Source organism: Lynx canadensis, chromosome A3 (genome assembly GCF_007474595.2).
Source record: "Lynx canadensis isolate LIC74 chromosome A3, mLynCan4.pri.v2, whole genome shotgun sequence".
NCBI lineage: Eukaryota > Metazoa > Chordata > Mammalia > Carnivora > Felidae > Lynx > Lynx canadensis.
Genome location: NC_044305.1, coordinates 123,662,409 through 123,679,248, shown reverse-complemented (window position 1 = coordinate 123,679,248; position 16,840 = coordinate 123,662,409). Strand labels below are relative to the sequence as shown.

At 34.2% G+C, this 16,840-nt stretch overlaps 1 protein-coding gene across 1 annotated transcript; it reads left to right on the top strand.

The window, feature by feature from the left end:
- The first annotated feature begins 402 nt into the window (after positions 1 to 402).
- Positions 403 to 10,766, top strand: TDRD15 (tudor domain containing 15). Its single transcript, XM_030309060.1, has 2 exons — positions 403 to 6,619; positions 10,690 to 10,766. The coding sequence occupies exons 1-2, from the start codon at positions 403 to 405 to the stop codon at positions 10,746 to 10,748; spliced, it is 6,276 nt and encodes a 2,091-aa protein (XP_030164920.1). The 3' UTR covers positions 10,749 to 10,766.
- The last annotated feature ends 6,074 nt before the right edge of the window (positions 10,767 to 16,840 follow it).

Here is a 16,840-nt window from a genome sequence, read left to right as displayed (position 1 = left end):
ATATATATAAAATATATAACATAATATACATAGCATATATAGTATGCTATATAATATATATTATATATTACATATAAAATATATAAAAATAAATATATTTATAATATATATTATATATATATACATATTTCCTATTTTTTCATGTTCTCAGTTATTTCAGTAGACTTTTTTAAAAGCAGAAGGCAGTGAAGTTATGTTTTGTCTCCATCTTGTCTAACGAAATTTTTTTTTTAACCAACATGTTCAATTTGATAAATACAGGCATATAATGATTTTAAGGTTTATGTCTACATACCAAATTTATATAAGGCTAGTTTCAGGTCTCTATGTGGCAAATTTCATTTAGTTGTGATAGTTGCCTGTGCAGAAGCTAATTAGTACTTATTATTTGCTTTTTAGAAAATGGATTCCACATCTCTGTTACCAATGTTTTTAGACATGGATCTGACAATATCACATATAGAATGTTTTCCTAAGGACGTTCTAGTGAAATTTCAAGGCAGAAATAATGCTGAATGTGAGTTTGACTACCACATATTACAGAGGGAAATTCAGCATATTCCAAAAGTAAAAGCTAATGTGGACATTGATGAATTTTGTTTGGTGGAAGAAAGAGTATCTGGAGAATGGCAGAGAGGAAGAGTCATGGAAAAGAAAAATGAACTCTATACAGTGCTCCTCATAGATCACGGAGAAGAACTAAAAGTTGATAGTACACAGGTTGCTTCAGCCTGTGGCAACTTATTTGAGCTACCACCACGGGTAATATTTGGTATTTTTGCCAACATACTACCAAATGGGGAAAGATGGCCTCTTAAAGCTTTGAATTATTTTAAGTCATTAGTTGGACTACAAGTGAAAGGTTGTGTGCAAGCTGTGTTGCCTCTTCAAAGGACTCTTCTAGAAGTACCAAAAATTATATCCCAGGTTCTTGAGTTACAATTAGGCAGACTTATTGATGGGGATTCATTTCGTCTTATTGTGGAAATGTTAAAAGAATTCCCACAAGAAATGCCCGATTTACTACAACATAGAAGACCTGAATTGTTAAGTAAGAATGATCCTCCAGTTGATGTTCAACATGTTCTGGATAATTTGCAGCCATCTTTGTCAGTAGGCAGTATTGAAAGTATAAAGGTATCCTCTGCATTGAGCCCAAGTAAATTTTATTGTCAACTAATTAAATGGATTCCAGAGTTAGAAAATTTAACAGCGTGTATGACTTTGCATTATGATGCTACCGGTCAAGTAAGTAGTCCCACATGTGATAACTTTGGACTACTTTGTGTTGCCAAAAGAAGAAATGGACAGTGGTATAGAGGAATTCTTCAGCAGCTCTTGCCCAATAATCAGGTGAAAATTTGGTTCATGGATTATGGCAGTACTGAGGCTATACCTTCAATCCACGTAAAGAAACTTAAACAGGATTTTATTTTAGTACCATTATTTTCATTTCCATGTTCTCTGACATATTTAAACAGTCCAGATAGAGATGCCAGAAAATCTCAATTGAGTGTATTTAAACAAGCCTTGTTAGGACAAACAGTATATGCACACATCGATTGGTTCAATAAAGATGAACATTTGTTTTATGTAACACTACAAACTCAGGAGTCTACAATTAATTCTAAGTGTCTGCTGAAGACTATAGGCACACAAGTAATCTGTCCAGTGTCTGAATCAAAAATTTCTAGTATGTTTAAAGAGAATAGTGCTGCTGATGTAAATGGCTTTGCAGTTGAGTGTTTTGTTGGAAATACTGAATTGTCAATAGACTATCTAAATAAAAACTCTTTGAAAGTAGGTTTTCCTATTAAAACTGTAGAGATGGAGATAGAGGCTGCCTATATAGCTTTTGTAGTATATGTATTAAACCCATCAAATTTCTGGGTACGTACTAATGAACATCAGAATGAACTTCAAGATATAATGAAAAATATAAACAAATTTTATGATTTGTGTGAAAATAGTGAACTGATTCTAAGAAATCCAGAACCTGGATTATTTTGTTGTGCTAGATACAGCAAGGATGGACATTTTTACAGAGCTGTCATCACTGAAATTAATGGCTGTAAGATTAATGTTTATTTTTTAGATTATGGAAATACTGATTCCATACCATTTTTTGATGTAAAAGTTTTGCTTCCAGAGTTTTGTGAGTTGCCTGCCTTAGCCATGTGCTGTTCACTTGCACATATATTTCCTATTGAAGATTTATGGGTGAAGGCAGCAATTGACTATTTTAAAAAAATTGTCTTGAACAAAGAAATTTTGCTGCAGGTTCTAGCAAAAAAAGATGACAAATACATTGTAAATATTCAGAGTATTGAAGCCTCAGAAATTATTGATGTTGTCCCTCTTATGTTACAAGCTGGATATGCAGAATATTGGGAAGTAGAGCCAGAGTGTTATCCCAAATCTGCAAGTGAATATTCAGTGTTAAATTTAAAATTTAAAAACAAAGTTAATATTAAAGTCCTATCTGCCTTTCTTGAAAGACCTAAACTTTACCATTCAAATAAGCTAAAAGAAAGTAGCTTGTCTTTGGTAAAAACCCCAGCTGTTAATTTCTCAGACTTAAAAAATCCTTTCACCTTGTCTGTGGGGACTGAGTCACCACGACCTTATAAAGAATATATGTTTAAACCAGGAACAGTCCTTGAAGTTAAGTGTTCTTCTTATTGTGGCCCAGGTGACTTCTCATGCCAGCTTCAATGTAAGTTAGAAGACCTAAAATTACTAATGGAACAAATTCAGAATTACTATAGCATTCATTCAGATTCTTATCAGATTGGGCAGATTGCTTGTGTTGCTAAGTATTCCAAAGATGGGAAGTGGTATAGAGCTGCTGTTTTGACTCGAGTATCACGAAAAGAATTTGACATAGTGTTTGTTGATTATGGTTACCAGCAAAGAGTTTTAATTAAAGATCTTTGTGCTATTAACCCACATTTTCTTATGTTAGAAAGCCAAGCCTTCAGATGTAGTCTTAATCATTTAGTTGAACCCATTAGTTGTAAATCATTCAGTTGGACAAGAGAAGCATGCAGAGACTTTGGGAATTTTATTTCTTCATCTAAAGGATTGACTTGCACCATTTATGCCTTAGTTCTTACACATCCAAACTCTTTATGTCACTTAGTGGATTTGCAATCTCCACTTACTAGTGCGAAAGAATTTCTTATGAATCATGGCTCTGCACAGTATACTACATTATCAAAGCCATTCCCATCTTCAGTTAGTCTTTACAGTTACTGTTATTCTTCCTTTAACATAAAAATTGGAAGTGAGGAAGAAATATACATATCTCACATATATAGTCCCAGAAGGTTTTATTGCCAACTTAGTAGAAATAATAAAGACCTGGAGATGATAGAAACAAAAATCACAGAGATTAGTAATCTCAAAAATTGTCCAAAATATGATCCTAGTAAAATGAGACTGTGCATATCTAAGTATGTAGAGGATGGTCTCTTTTATCGAGCTTTAACAATGCCAACAGATTCATTAACTGACTTTCTGGTCTATTTTGTGGACTTTGGAAATAAGCAATTAGTAGAAGGAAGTACATTGAAGGCTATTTCAGATCAGTTTCCAGAGTTGCTGTTCACACCTATGCAAGCTATTAAGTGTTTTTTGTCAGATCTTAGAGATGTAGATGTTCCAGCAGAAATCAATAGCTGGTTTAAAGATAATTTTTTGGGAAAACGATTAAGGGCAATAATATTGTCCAGGGAGTCAGATGGCCAGCTTGGTGTAGAATTATATGATGGATATCAACATATAAATCAGAAAATTAAAATGTTGCTTCATGCTTATGGAAAAAAACATTGTGATCAAGCACGCTGTGTGGAAAAGGGTCATAAAATAAGTGAGAATAAGAGACTTACTATTTCTTTGAAAGGCAAAACAGAAAACCACTATCCCAATAATATAAATAAGACTCATGTAACATATTCTGAAAGCAAAACAGATCAGTTAATGAATCCCAGAAGTACATATGCCAAGCTTTTGAAACCATCGGCCTGTTTTAAAATTGAACCTGTGTCAAAAAACAAAGTGAAGTCTTTGAGTGATGGATTCAAAAATAAAGGTGTAAAAATTGTCCCTGGATCTGCACATACTCTTGATGAAAATGATGTGGGCCAGAAATCAGTAAGGGTTGTATCACCATCTTTTATCCAAGAATTAAATCAAGCAGACTTTCAAAACCCATATAATCTTACTAGACCACAGATCAAGGATCTTCCTCAACCCAAAATTTACTTGAATGCCAAAGTTAAAGGATATGTTTCTAGTGTCAGTAATCCAGCAAGTTTCCATATTCAGCTTGTTGATAATGAAAATGTAATCATCAGACTTGCAGATGCTCTAAATGAAAGAAGAACAAAGATAGTGAAAGAGAGAAAATCAGTTAAGCCTGTGGTGGGAGACCTTGTAGTTGCCGAATACTCTGGTGACCATGCCATTTACAGAGCAGTCATTAAGAAAAATTTGCCAGGAAATTCTTTTGAAGTGGAATTTATTGACTATGGTAACACTGCGGTAATAAGCACATCAAAAATTTATGAATTTCAGAGGGAATTTTTAACAATTCCTCAGCTAGGAATCCATTCTTTTCTTAGTGGAGTCAAGTGGAATGAGCCTGATGAAATATGGGACAGTAAAACTGTGGATTATTTTGCATCAAGAGTAAGTAACAAAACAGTTGCATGTGAATTTTTGAAAAAGCATGAGCAGAAATGGGAAGTAAATATCATTTGTGATGGAACATCTGTTATTAATGAACTACTGAAATGGACAGCATGTTCAAAACTTCAGCAAACAGGATTGCAGATGCCAGTGGTTTTCTCTCAAAAAGTGAGTTCTGGTGAGGATAATGAAATTAAGAAAGGAAGATCAAATGAATATGAAGGTTCTATGATCCTTCAACCACCCTACCAACAGCTGGGTAATATTCCTTTTGAAGAGTTAAAACCTGGCCAACTGGAAAAGGCTGAAATACTTTATGTCTCAAAAAGTGGGACATTTTATGTGAAGTTATCAAAAAATAAAAAAATCTTATCAGATTTAACAGTATTAATCACTAAAGAAGTAAAAAAACCTTTATCAATGGGAACTATTAAAAAAGGCCTAGAGTGCTTGGCAAAATCTAAAAAAACCTTGAAATGGTATCGATCAAAAGTAGAAAAGTGTGTTGATGATAAAGTGCTTGTTTTTTTAGTAGATCGTGGTAGGTATGAAATAGTACCTTTAGGTAATACCAAGGTGCTTAGTAATGAAATAAGAAATATTCCAAGACAAGCTGTGGCTTGTAAATGGATTTGGTTTGAAAATTTTAGAAACAGGTCTTTTGAGTCTATTGTGTGTTTATTTGGTCATCTGGAAATAAATATTCTTTTCCTGAAATATTTAGACTCTGTGTGGGAAGTAGACATTTTGGTAGATGGCCTGTTACTTTTTGAATATTTAAATTTAAATACAGTTCGTGTTGAAAACAAACTTAGATCTTCAGAAACGATTTTTAATACGGAATCTAAGTCTCCTGTGTCATGTACAATAAGATCATATACTTGGGCCCAACTCCAAAATGGAAAGCGGTATTCTGGTATTGCCACTGCTATTTCTGATCCATCAGATTTCTGTGTTCAGTTAGAAGATTTCTTTGACACAATGAAATCTCTCTTTGTGTTGCTTTCTGATCTACCAGAAAACTTACAAACAGTGCCTCAAGAGTGCATATTTCCTGGTGCTAGTTGTTTGTTCAAATATGAACTGGAAGATCAGTGGAATCGAGTAGAAATTTCTGAAGTCTCTAATCAGTCTTTACTACTTGTGTTGATCGACTATGGATTTTCTGTTTACATACCTTATTCAGATACAAAAAATCTCAAAGTTGTTCCTGTGGAACTTCTGAATTTACCAAGGTTAAGTTATCCTTGTATCTTAGGTGGTATCTTACCTGCTAAGGGGAAGCATTGGAGTGAAGAAGCCAAAAGCTTTTTTCAAGATCAGCTAAGTAAACCAGGCTTAGTTTTTCAGTTGAGGAGGTATAATTTTGAAACAAAACTGGAAGTAGATGTCATTCATGAGAAAAACAGTTTGGCAGATATATTGGTTGTATCTGGTTTTGCAGTATATTCTAAAGATTCAGATCATCTTAATGATGGAGTTAGTACTAGTGGATCTACTGAAATCCAGTATCAATTACAGAGTAAGCCTGTTTTCCCATTGTTAGATCAAAATTGCTACAAAAGAGAAAATACAAGCTGTATATGCACTGAGAAACAAAAACTAAAAGAGAAAACCATAAAGAAAGAGGTCTATAAGAACTTGAGGAAAAGCAATATCAGTATGCGATTATATTCTAGAAATTTAACTCTGAGGAAGGCTGACATTGGAAAACATAATCCCCGAAGTACCATCACATTTGATACATGTACAGCAGCTTCATTTTGGGAACTACTGAATGATTTGAAGAATAACACTAATTTCATTGAAAACATTTTTGAAAAACTACCAACTGAAGAAATACAAGAAAATAACACAGTGGATTTGAGAACAAGGATAAAAGCACTGTGTGTTAATGAAAAAATTATATCTGAGGAACACTTAAAAGGTAGGTACCTATTTAAAAAAAGCAGCTTTTTTTGTATATTGTTTTTTATTCCTTGAAAGTTTATTATATGCTAAGATTATCCAAATTGAAAAAATCATAGTGCAAGAAGCTCACTAGACAATCAATAAATGGATAAACGGGGAGTGATTACTTAATTATAAAATGATACTTGAGGATATTTTCCTGTTTTGAATGGTAACCTTTGAGAATGTAATGAAAGTGGAGAGAATTTTTAACCATATGTGCATGTACACATACATGACATTTTATAGATAGTTTCAAGGGTTTCACAAAACTAAAGGCCCATAGATCTCTAGTTAATAAATCTTGCTATTAGTGAGCTCCTGGGCTCATTTTGGAGAACCAATTTTCTGTTATGTGTTTATCAGATGAAATATATCTTTATTTAGATTTTTTGAGTGTACTTTTAGCATATTGCTAATAAAGTTAAATTTATAGTATAAACTGACTTGAACATATTTCCTCTTAAATTTTTTAGATGTCAAACTGATTCTATAATAAATTTTAATATTTTATGTTATCTGATTTTGCTTATGCACATTGTATTTTATTTTCTGTATGGATTAGTTACTGAGGATTTCGTAGGCTATAAATGTTCCCTGCTTTTAATGAATGTTTGTTCTGACTATAAACCTATTATTCCATATTATCTCTAGTATTATAGCCGGTTACATTCTTTCAATGAGGGGAGGGATCTTGTTTTTATTGATGTATTTTAGAAGGAGTATTTCATTTGAATTCGTATTGAGGTGTTTTATAGTTAATTGATAAAGGCTTTAAAATTGGTCCTCTTATTTTTGAGTATTTTGTTATTAGCAGTTATGGTAGAGTGCTTACTATGTTCTAGGTACTGTGCTAAGATTTTTTGATGTATGATGTCTTTTAAAGCTTACCAAATTCTATGAAGTAGGTGGATATTAAGGTTTAAATGGAGTCCAATAACTAGTACCCATTTCTTTGCCTGAATTCTAAACCATTTTAGAGATGGACAAGGAGAGAAACCATTGATGAGCAAAATATCACATTAAAAACAAAACAAAACAGCCAATGGGCACCTGGGTGGCTCAGTCAGTTCAGCTTCCGACTTTGGCTCAGGTCGTGATCTCGCGATTCGTGAGTTTGAGCCCCACATTGGGCTCTGTGCTGACAGCTTAGAGCCTGGAGCCTGCTTTGGATTCTGTGTCTCCCTCTCTCTCTGCCTCTCCCCTGCTCGTGCTCTGCCTCTGTCTCTCAAAAAATAAAATGTTAAAAAAACCCACCCCAAACCAGTATTGATGGATGTGGGTTTGTATCAATGGGAAAGGGGTTTACCAACACCAAGTCAACAATTTAGACTTACCCACAGAGGCGAATTTCTCCATATTGGGGGTCTACCCATGTAAAACTTACAGGTTGAGGCGTTTATCTCTAAAAAAGAAAGGGAGGGAAGGAGGAAGAGACTAAACTGACCTATACCTTTGTCCTTCTGCATGGCCCTACTCCAAGTGTAAGTAAGGGAGTGAACAAACCAGAGTATTAGGCTAGGAGAATACCTCACCCGTGAATACTTGTACATGGAAGGAAACCCCAGGAATGGGAAGAAGCACCCCTCCCCCAAATTATTATCACTATTTTATGAATGATGCTCAGGGAAATTAAGTAAATTGCCAATGGCTCTAAAGAGAAAAATCTCAGTTCCTTGTTTACTAGCAACTCTGATGTTTCCACATCCAAAGTCTTTTATTAATTACTGATACTGCCTTTTGGAAAGGAGTTAGATATTTGAGGAAGAGTTTTCTATAAGCTTTTGACCATCAGCCCATACACTTTGGCATTTCTATACCTTCTGTTGTTACTTTACATGTGTTTATTTCCACCGTCTTTGTTTTTCCTTAAGAACCCACTCTTGGTCCCCATCTCTATCCTACCTCCTGCATTCCTAGTACAGAGTGAACCAGTAAGTGAATTAAGTAAAAGTAGCTATTATGAAAACAACCAAACATTAAATTAAAAAATCTTCACTAGGGAAAAATCATAAATTTGAGTGAGACAAATACAAGAACCATGGTTTCATGGACTAAGAATTTTCTAATACACTTGCCATGATCCATGTAAAACAAAAAAATAAGAAAACATCAAATGGTTTCATTGCCTTGTGTACTGTCCAAACTCCTAGCCCCGATTACTCGTCCAACAGTGGTAGTGTAGTAGCCACTGCTGTTTGTTACTATTGCCTGCACGTGCTTTGAATCTAGGGCAAAATGGTTTTAGTTCTTGGTTGAAGTTAGCAATATTTGAAATTGTTGCCTATTAAGGAAACTGGAAAAGTGGCTCTAATGGCCATGCTGTTGAATTTATACTTTGCACTGACATTAAGAAAGAAAGCTTTAAAAAATTCTGATGCCTGGGTCTCACTTTGAGATTGTTTTAATTGGTCAGGCTACCGCCTCCATGAGGATTTTAAAACCCCCTGGGTGATTGTAATGTACAGAGAAGGTTGAGAACCACTGTTTTAGAGACGATTGTGGATAACTTTCTGAATTATTTTGTGAGAGAAAACAATTCTGGACTTTGTGAAAAGTCTTAAAATCTATTCCTCCTGTATTTGGAGGCCAGACTATACATAGTGAATTACAGCAATTCTGTGCTAAACTTAATTTGAAATAAATATAGTAAAAATGCCACGATGTTAGAAATGACCTCAAAGTATAATACATTTATTTTGCCTTGCCCAGGTATTGTTTTAATTATAGAAGTTGCTGCCTCTTATGTTTAGAAAATTGGCTTAACTTTCCCCTAGTTTCACCCTACTGTAACATATCAGTATTAAAATATTCAAACTAGTTGTTTTTGTTTGCAGATTGTTTTCTTAAAAGTTACTAGTCTTTTCCCAGGATGTTTTTGCAGGTTTTTGTTGTTGCTTGTTTGTTTTTCCTGGAAGTCCTTGAATAGATAATTATGGGAACTAAAGAATGTAGCAACCCTTCAAAAAGCACAGAAGTATCTAGTCACTCTTTGGTAATGAAGTACTGCATTATGTTGATTTGTGCTACCTTCCTATGCTTCCTTATTTAACTGGAGGACACCTTTGAAAGAAATTTGGAATGGCAACCAACTTTAGAGGAGAATTTTGTCTGACATTTTACATTTGAAATAATACACCTAGACATCCAAAGGGAATGGCTGACAGGCATATAAAATGTTAGACTGAATTTTGAAAATACGAGACTTGTAGGTGATACACACTTATGAATCACTTGCATCGGATGTAGCATGGTATTTAAAAGTAAGGTCAGTGAGGCCCCTTGCTCCTTGAGTTTGAATTCCTGCTTCATCCCTTCTTAACTGTGAAACTGTAGGTAAGCTTTTTAACATGGCTGTGCCTCAGTTTTTTCATCTGGAATATGGAAATAATAACTATGCATTTGGCTTCTTGTGAGGACTGAATAAGTTAAAATGTGTAAAACCTTTTCACTAGTATCTGGTGCAGAGTAAGTGCTCAGAAATTTTAGAAATATCAGCCATCCCAATAAAGCTCTAATATATTTGTTTTGTAAATCTTTTGTGAAATTGCAATTTGAAAAATTGCTGATGCTGCTCTGCAAGAAACTGAAATATGTAGGGCAGTGTGTGTGTGTGTGTGTGTGTGTGTGTATATCTATATCTATATCTATATCTATATTTATAGTACAATGGTTAGATTAACAGTTAAATTTCTATTTGGAAGATAGGATCTATGATAGAGATAATTATAGTTCTAAATAAAGATTAGAACAGGCTATATGTATTTTTTCCAAAATGGGTATGTATTAGTGATTGTTTAAGAAAAGATCTTTTCAGTTGTTATGTACAATTATATGTATATATTATAGTATATGTGTAATCTGATTATGCCATACTTCACTCCTCCTTTACCTTTTTCAATTGTGACTTTTAGAAATTGTTAACTAAAAAAATTCTGTTCATAGAAGGTATTTTCAAAATAAAATCTTGACTATGAATTAGACCCATAATGCTTGGAAAATTATATTACAGCATATTAATTATTACTTTTTTTGCTTGTGTTTCAGTGAAGGGAGATGAAAGCTCAGATCCTCTATGTATCAGTCTGGCAACAAATAATACATAGGATACCGAATAATTACTGTTTTGTTGTAGATGCTCCAAATATATAATAAAAGTGGTAAGCATATGACAATTTCTAATATTAAAGGTATCTTCAAGGCATCTAGATTGTTCAAATTATTTCCCTAGAAGACAATGATTAGAATACTACAGAAATTCTATGTGACCAGGAATTGTGATGATTTGTTTGTAGATTACTTAGGAAATGTGGTTCACTCCTAAAGTATTTTAAACATTTGATAAACCATTCTTTGCTTGTGTTTCCACAGTCATTAGATAATATTTTACCATTATCTGTATTTTTCAAGTGTCTTTCCTGACTGAAACCTTTGTTTCAGTTGCTGCTTTGTAGGGACATCATTGAAATCATGGAAAATATATAGAGAGTTAAGGCTATAGGACTGCATTCCCAGGAAAATATGGGTGCTTTTAGGACTGGCACTTATTAATAGGATATGGAAGAGAAGTCAGAGTTAATCCTGTTCTTCCCTTTCTTTATATCATACAGTGGGATTTTTCTTTCATTTTATTTTGCAGTCATACCTTTTTTTAAATTTGGTTTTACACTTTTGGTTGTTCATTAGTTGTAGATATTTGTGCCATTCAAGAACACTGCCGTTTGGTTGGGGGGGGTAGATATTTTGTCAGTGTATTTAACTGTGAATTAGAATTTATTTTTCAAGTAAACATTTATTGAGCAAATTTAGAGTATTGTTTTGGTGCCAGGATAGAACCATAAAATCATGCAAATGTACTTAAGAGTCAGTGTCCACCAAATAGTTTTGAAGAACTAGAGATTTGGTGATTTAGAGAACATTTGGGGAAATTTAGAAATTTCCTAAGCTAGGTATGGAGAATCCAGTTTATCATTGTACATGTATATTGAATGTATTAATACTGTCATTTTTTTGAGGTTAGGAAGTAATTTCCAGAAATGCTGTTGTTTATGAATATATAGGAGTTTAAGTTGGGTATCTTGAAAGTTTATTCAGTGCAGGGAGGCTTCATATTTTTACGCTCCAAATTAATCTGTGGCTTGTGATTATTTTAGAGCAGAGAATTTAATATTTACTCTTTGTAATCGAATTTCTTTGAATACTTTTGTGTCATTTTCCTCCAAACTTCACCAGATCTCACAGATTATTTTGTGCAATTTAGAAAAGTACTTCTATTAGAAAATGAATTCACTTTATACAACTTCTGTGACTATTTAATACTGGGTTGCTTTTGTTGTTTTGTTACCATAAAACATGGCAAAGTTAATGATTTGGATAATTAAACAAAAGAAATGAATAAAGTAAGATAAAGTAGTATTAATGGGTGTTTTTTGGTACCAGTTTTATCATGAAGGGCCTCATACCTCTTCAGTTTTTCAGAGTTCTGTTAATTTCATTTATGTGTCTTGAGGTACAGTATTTTATGTTTAGAAATAGACAAACTTCACAAATTTATTTATAGCATTTATGTTATTAAATACTGTAGAAAATGTTTTTACAAGACTACGTTTCAGTTAATTCCTAACTGATTTTTTATTAGACAGAAGCCCAATCTAGAAAGTAACTGAAGAAAGGATTAAAATTGTTTCCTTTTAAGATAAAAAGAGCTTAATTTAAAACCATTTTCCTCTTTTTTATGGAGCTACATTATTATTTTTGTTCTACATTAGCTAGTTTGTTATACTGTAAAATTACAACATGGAGGATGTATAGTAATATAGTTATTCAGAGTACTTTCAAGCAAAAACAAATAGCGTATTCATCTTAAAATTTATATTTTCTTAGGATTAAGTTTTATTAGATTTTACAGATAAGTCAATATTAAAATAATGCTTTTTCCTACTCTAAAACACTTGTATGAATTTAAGTTAGTAGAAGCTGTTATTTTATGAATGTTGGCAATAGACTATTGATTCAAAATTTGGGAAGTAGCACATTTACATTTTTAGATTAAAATATTTCAAAGTTGAGGATTGCTAAGCTTTACTTTTTAAATTTATTTTTTAAAAATTTTTCTCAGAAACATACTTGATAATTTTTTTAAGTTTATTTTGAGAGAGAGCACTTGTGCATGCTCAAGCAGGGAAGGGATAGAGAAAGAGGGAAAGAGAGGATCCCAAGCAGGCTCCATGATATCAGCATAGAGCCCTGTGTGGGGCTCGATTCCATGAACCATGAGATCATGACCTGAGCTGAGATCCAGTCAGATGTTTAACTGACTGCACCCCTAAATTCATTTGTAATTTTGCTTTACCTCCTATAAATTAAAAAATGTTATTTTTTTGAACTCATGTAAAATTTTATAAGAATAGAAAAAGTATTCTTTAGAAATGATAATTGATTTGGTTTTTAAAAAATATTCACGTATGCATTATTCAAATATGTGTGTGTATTCAATTTTTTTAAAACATTTATTCATTTTTGAGAGTGAGAGAGAGCATGAGTGGGGAAGGGGCAGAGAGAGACGGAGACAAAGAATCTGAAGGGCCTCCAGGCTCCAAGCTGTCAGCACAGAGCCTGATGTGGGGCTCAAACTCACAGACCACGAGATTGTGACCTGAGCTGAAGCGGGACGCTCAACCTGCTGAGCCACCCGGATGCCCCCCTTTTATTTTTTTTAAGTTTATTTCTTTTGAGCGTGGCGGAGGGGCAGAAAGAGGTGGGGGGACAGAGAGAATCTCAAGCAGGTTCCATGCTGTCAGTGCGAAGCCCGATGTGGAGCTCGAACTCTTCATGAACTGTGACATCATGACCTAAGCTGAAATCAAGAGTTGGACACTTATCAGCTGAGCCACCCGGACACCCCTATAACTTTTTCTGACTTTTATATGTGTATTTAACTCTGCTATTGCTTAAAAACTTTTGTTCTAGTTGTGTACGCTCAAGGGAAATTATTTTTGTTTTGTATATTGAGTATTTTGAGTTACTTTTTCACAGTAAAACATTATAAATATAGTTTGCTAAAATCTCAATGAGTACGTTTTAAAAGGGCAATATAGCATTAACAGAATCATACCTTGTGCATATAGTGATGAAAAATTGAATTCACTTTAACATTTCCTTTAACCAAAATTAGTCCTTACTCAGACACTCGGCACAATTTTTTTTCTCTTTAAAGGTATTTCTAATTCTCAAAACAGTTTTTAATTTTTCATTTTTTTTCACTTTTGAAGGAATGCTGGAGTTTTAAAAATTACAAATCTTTTTATTTGGCCTATAATTTGGATATATTTCTCAACTTTTTAAGAGTCTCCCGCATTATATTTATTTTCTACATTTGACTTCCAGAATTTTTCTTAGGTTATATCATGATAGCCATACTAAGAGTATTTAAGGTTCTTATAGAAGTTCCCCTTTGATGATACATTAACATCTTATGTAATGGTTTTAATGTATTTTCTTAGTTTTCTCATAATTTTTCATTAATCACAAAGTGATCAGTTATTGACTAATGTTATAATGCTATTTCATAATATATTTGTCTCTGTGTCCTTGAACATATTGATAATCTCTGAAAATCTTCTCCTTAGTACTAAAACCTTATCTTTTATAATCTTGTTACACTCTTCTATATGGTACATTCATTCATCAAACTGTGTTAGATATAGGAGATACAAAAACGAGTCAAATTCTGGTTTTTAAGATACTTACATTATAGTGGTGGAAGCACATTAGTAATTATAACAAAGAATGGTACATGGTATGTAATAAAGGTATATAATAAGGTGCTTTAGGACCACAGAAGACCGTGCACTTTACTTCCTGGGATTGGGGGACCAGTTGGAAAAAGACTTTAAAAATATGACCTGTGATGGGGCGCTTGGGTGGCTCAGTAGGTTAAGCATCCAACTTCAGCTCTGGTCATGATCTCACAGTTCCTGGGTTTGAGCCCCACGTCAGGCTCTGTGCTGACAGCTCAGAGCCTGGAGCCTGCTTCAGATTCTGTGTCTCCTCCTCTCTCTGCTCCTCCTTTGCTTGTGCTCTGTCTCTCTCTCAGAAATAAATATACACTAAAACAATTTTAAAAAATGACCTGTAAGCCTGATTCTTCAAAGATATGCTAGGGAACTTAGACCTACAAGGAAGGAAATTAGAGGCCACATGGTACAGCCACGCACAACTGACTCAGTACAATCACCCTATTTTGTTTTGATCGCCAAGGCCTGAGGGGAGTTGGGAATATAGAAAGTGACTACTCATGGGTGTGGAGTTTCTCTTTGGGGCTCTGAAAATGTTCAGAAGTTAAATGGTGACAGTAGTTACACAATTCTTTAAATATACTAAAACTTATTGATCTGTACACTTGAACAAGGTGAATTTTATGACCCCTGAATATTTCAGTAAAGCTTCTTAAAAATTACATGTATGAAGCTTATGTATAGCTTATGAATTCAATAAGCTATTCCTTGAGACTGTTTAGAGAAGAACAGAGAAATGTAATGAAATTCTGATATCTACTTTAGGGATTTCAAAATTAAAGGGAATAAAATCTCAAACCTCAAGAACCAAAAAATAAATGAAAAAGGAGATCGCTAGGGTGGGGAGAATGGCATCCTTAGTCTAGATCATTCTATGCATGTCATTATTAGCTATTGGTCATAATAATAGCTATTACTAGCTATTAGCATTTTTAAACCTTTGTTATTTAAAAAAAGTTTTTTTAATGTTTAGTTTTGAGAGAGAGCAGGAGACAGAGTGCAAGTGGGGGAGTGGTAGAGAAAGAGGGAGACAGAATCTGAAGCAGGCACCAGGCTCTGAGCTGTCAGCGTAGAACCGGATGTGGCGCTTGAATTCATGGACTGTAAGATCATGACCTGAGCCAAAGTTGGACACCTAACTGACTGAGCCACCTAGGCACCCCTAAACCTTGTTATTTTCTTAAAAAATGTTTTTAATGTTTATGTTAGACAGACATAGTGTGAGCGGGAGAGGGCAGAGAGATAGCGAGGCACAGAATCTGAAGCAGGCTCCAGGCTTTGAGCCTCTGTGCTGACAGCTCAGAGCCTGACACTGGGCTCAAACTAACAAACCGTGAAATCATGACCCGAGCCCAAGTTGGATGCTTAACCGACTGAGCCACCTTAGGCACCCCTAAACCTTGTTATTTTTAAGTGTAGACCTAAAAGTGTACAAAACCAAGATATATAGCTACAGGCTTTCTGATAAAATACCTGTGTAACTGCTACACAGTGCAAAAATGGATCATTACCAGGACTCCAGAAGCTCTTTTCCTGTCCTCTCAAATATTTATGCCCTCCTCTCCAAAGGAACTACTACCCTGACTTTTGGGGCACTATGTTCCTTTTTTTTGTATCTTTAAAGTAGTTTTACCACCTAATTTTGCCAACAACCAAGAAATAATGCTTTTTTCTTTTAATGGTTATATATGGAACTGATAGTATGCTGTTTTTTTTTATTTAAGTTTTTAGCTGAGCCAAAACCAAGAGTTAGACACTTAACTGAGCCACCCAGGCACTCCAGTAGTATGTTTTTGTTTCTTTTTGCACAATTTTTAAGTACGAGATTTATCCATTTTTTTGTGTGTGTAGTTATGGTTCATTTATTTTAATTTCTTAAAATTATGTATTTATGTATTTATAACACAAGCAAAAAGGGGAGGGGTGGAGAGAGAGAATCCCAAGCAAGCTCTGTGCTGTCAGTTCAGAGCCCTATGTGGGCTTGAACTTATGAACCAAGAGATCATGATCTGAGCTGAAACTGAGTCAGACACTTAACCAATTGAGCCACACAGGCACCCCATTCGTTTTCATTTTTATTGTAGGGTATAAATTTATTCATTCTACTCTTGACAATTTTTCTAGTTTTCAACTATTGCTAATACTAAGGGAAATAACTGCGTGCCATTTCATGAACATGTATGTGCATTTCTGTTGGATGCGTCTGGGTTTCATTGCTGGAATTGTTGGGTCATTGTACACTAGAGGTAGAGAATAGAGGTAGGATGAAACCCTCTGGATGGGTAGTTCTCTTCATCTGGTTGCGTGTTACTCCTGTGGAGGATGCCTATGATAAGCATTGAGATGAATCACCAAGATTGATATGCCAAGATTCACATGGTCATTACCAGTGGCTCATCCAA

Bases quoted from the DNA above. Each gene is read 5' to 3' on its own strand.
- TDRD15 (XM_030309060.1), top strand. From the start codon at position 403: ATGGATTCCACATCTCTGTTACCAATGTTTTTAGACATGGATCTGACA. The intron at 6,620-10,689 runs GTAGGTACCTAT...CTTGTGTTTCAG, and splicing joins ATCTGAGGAACACTTAAAAG to TGAAGGGAGATGAAAGCTCA.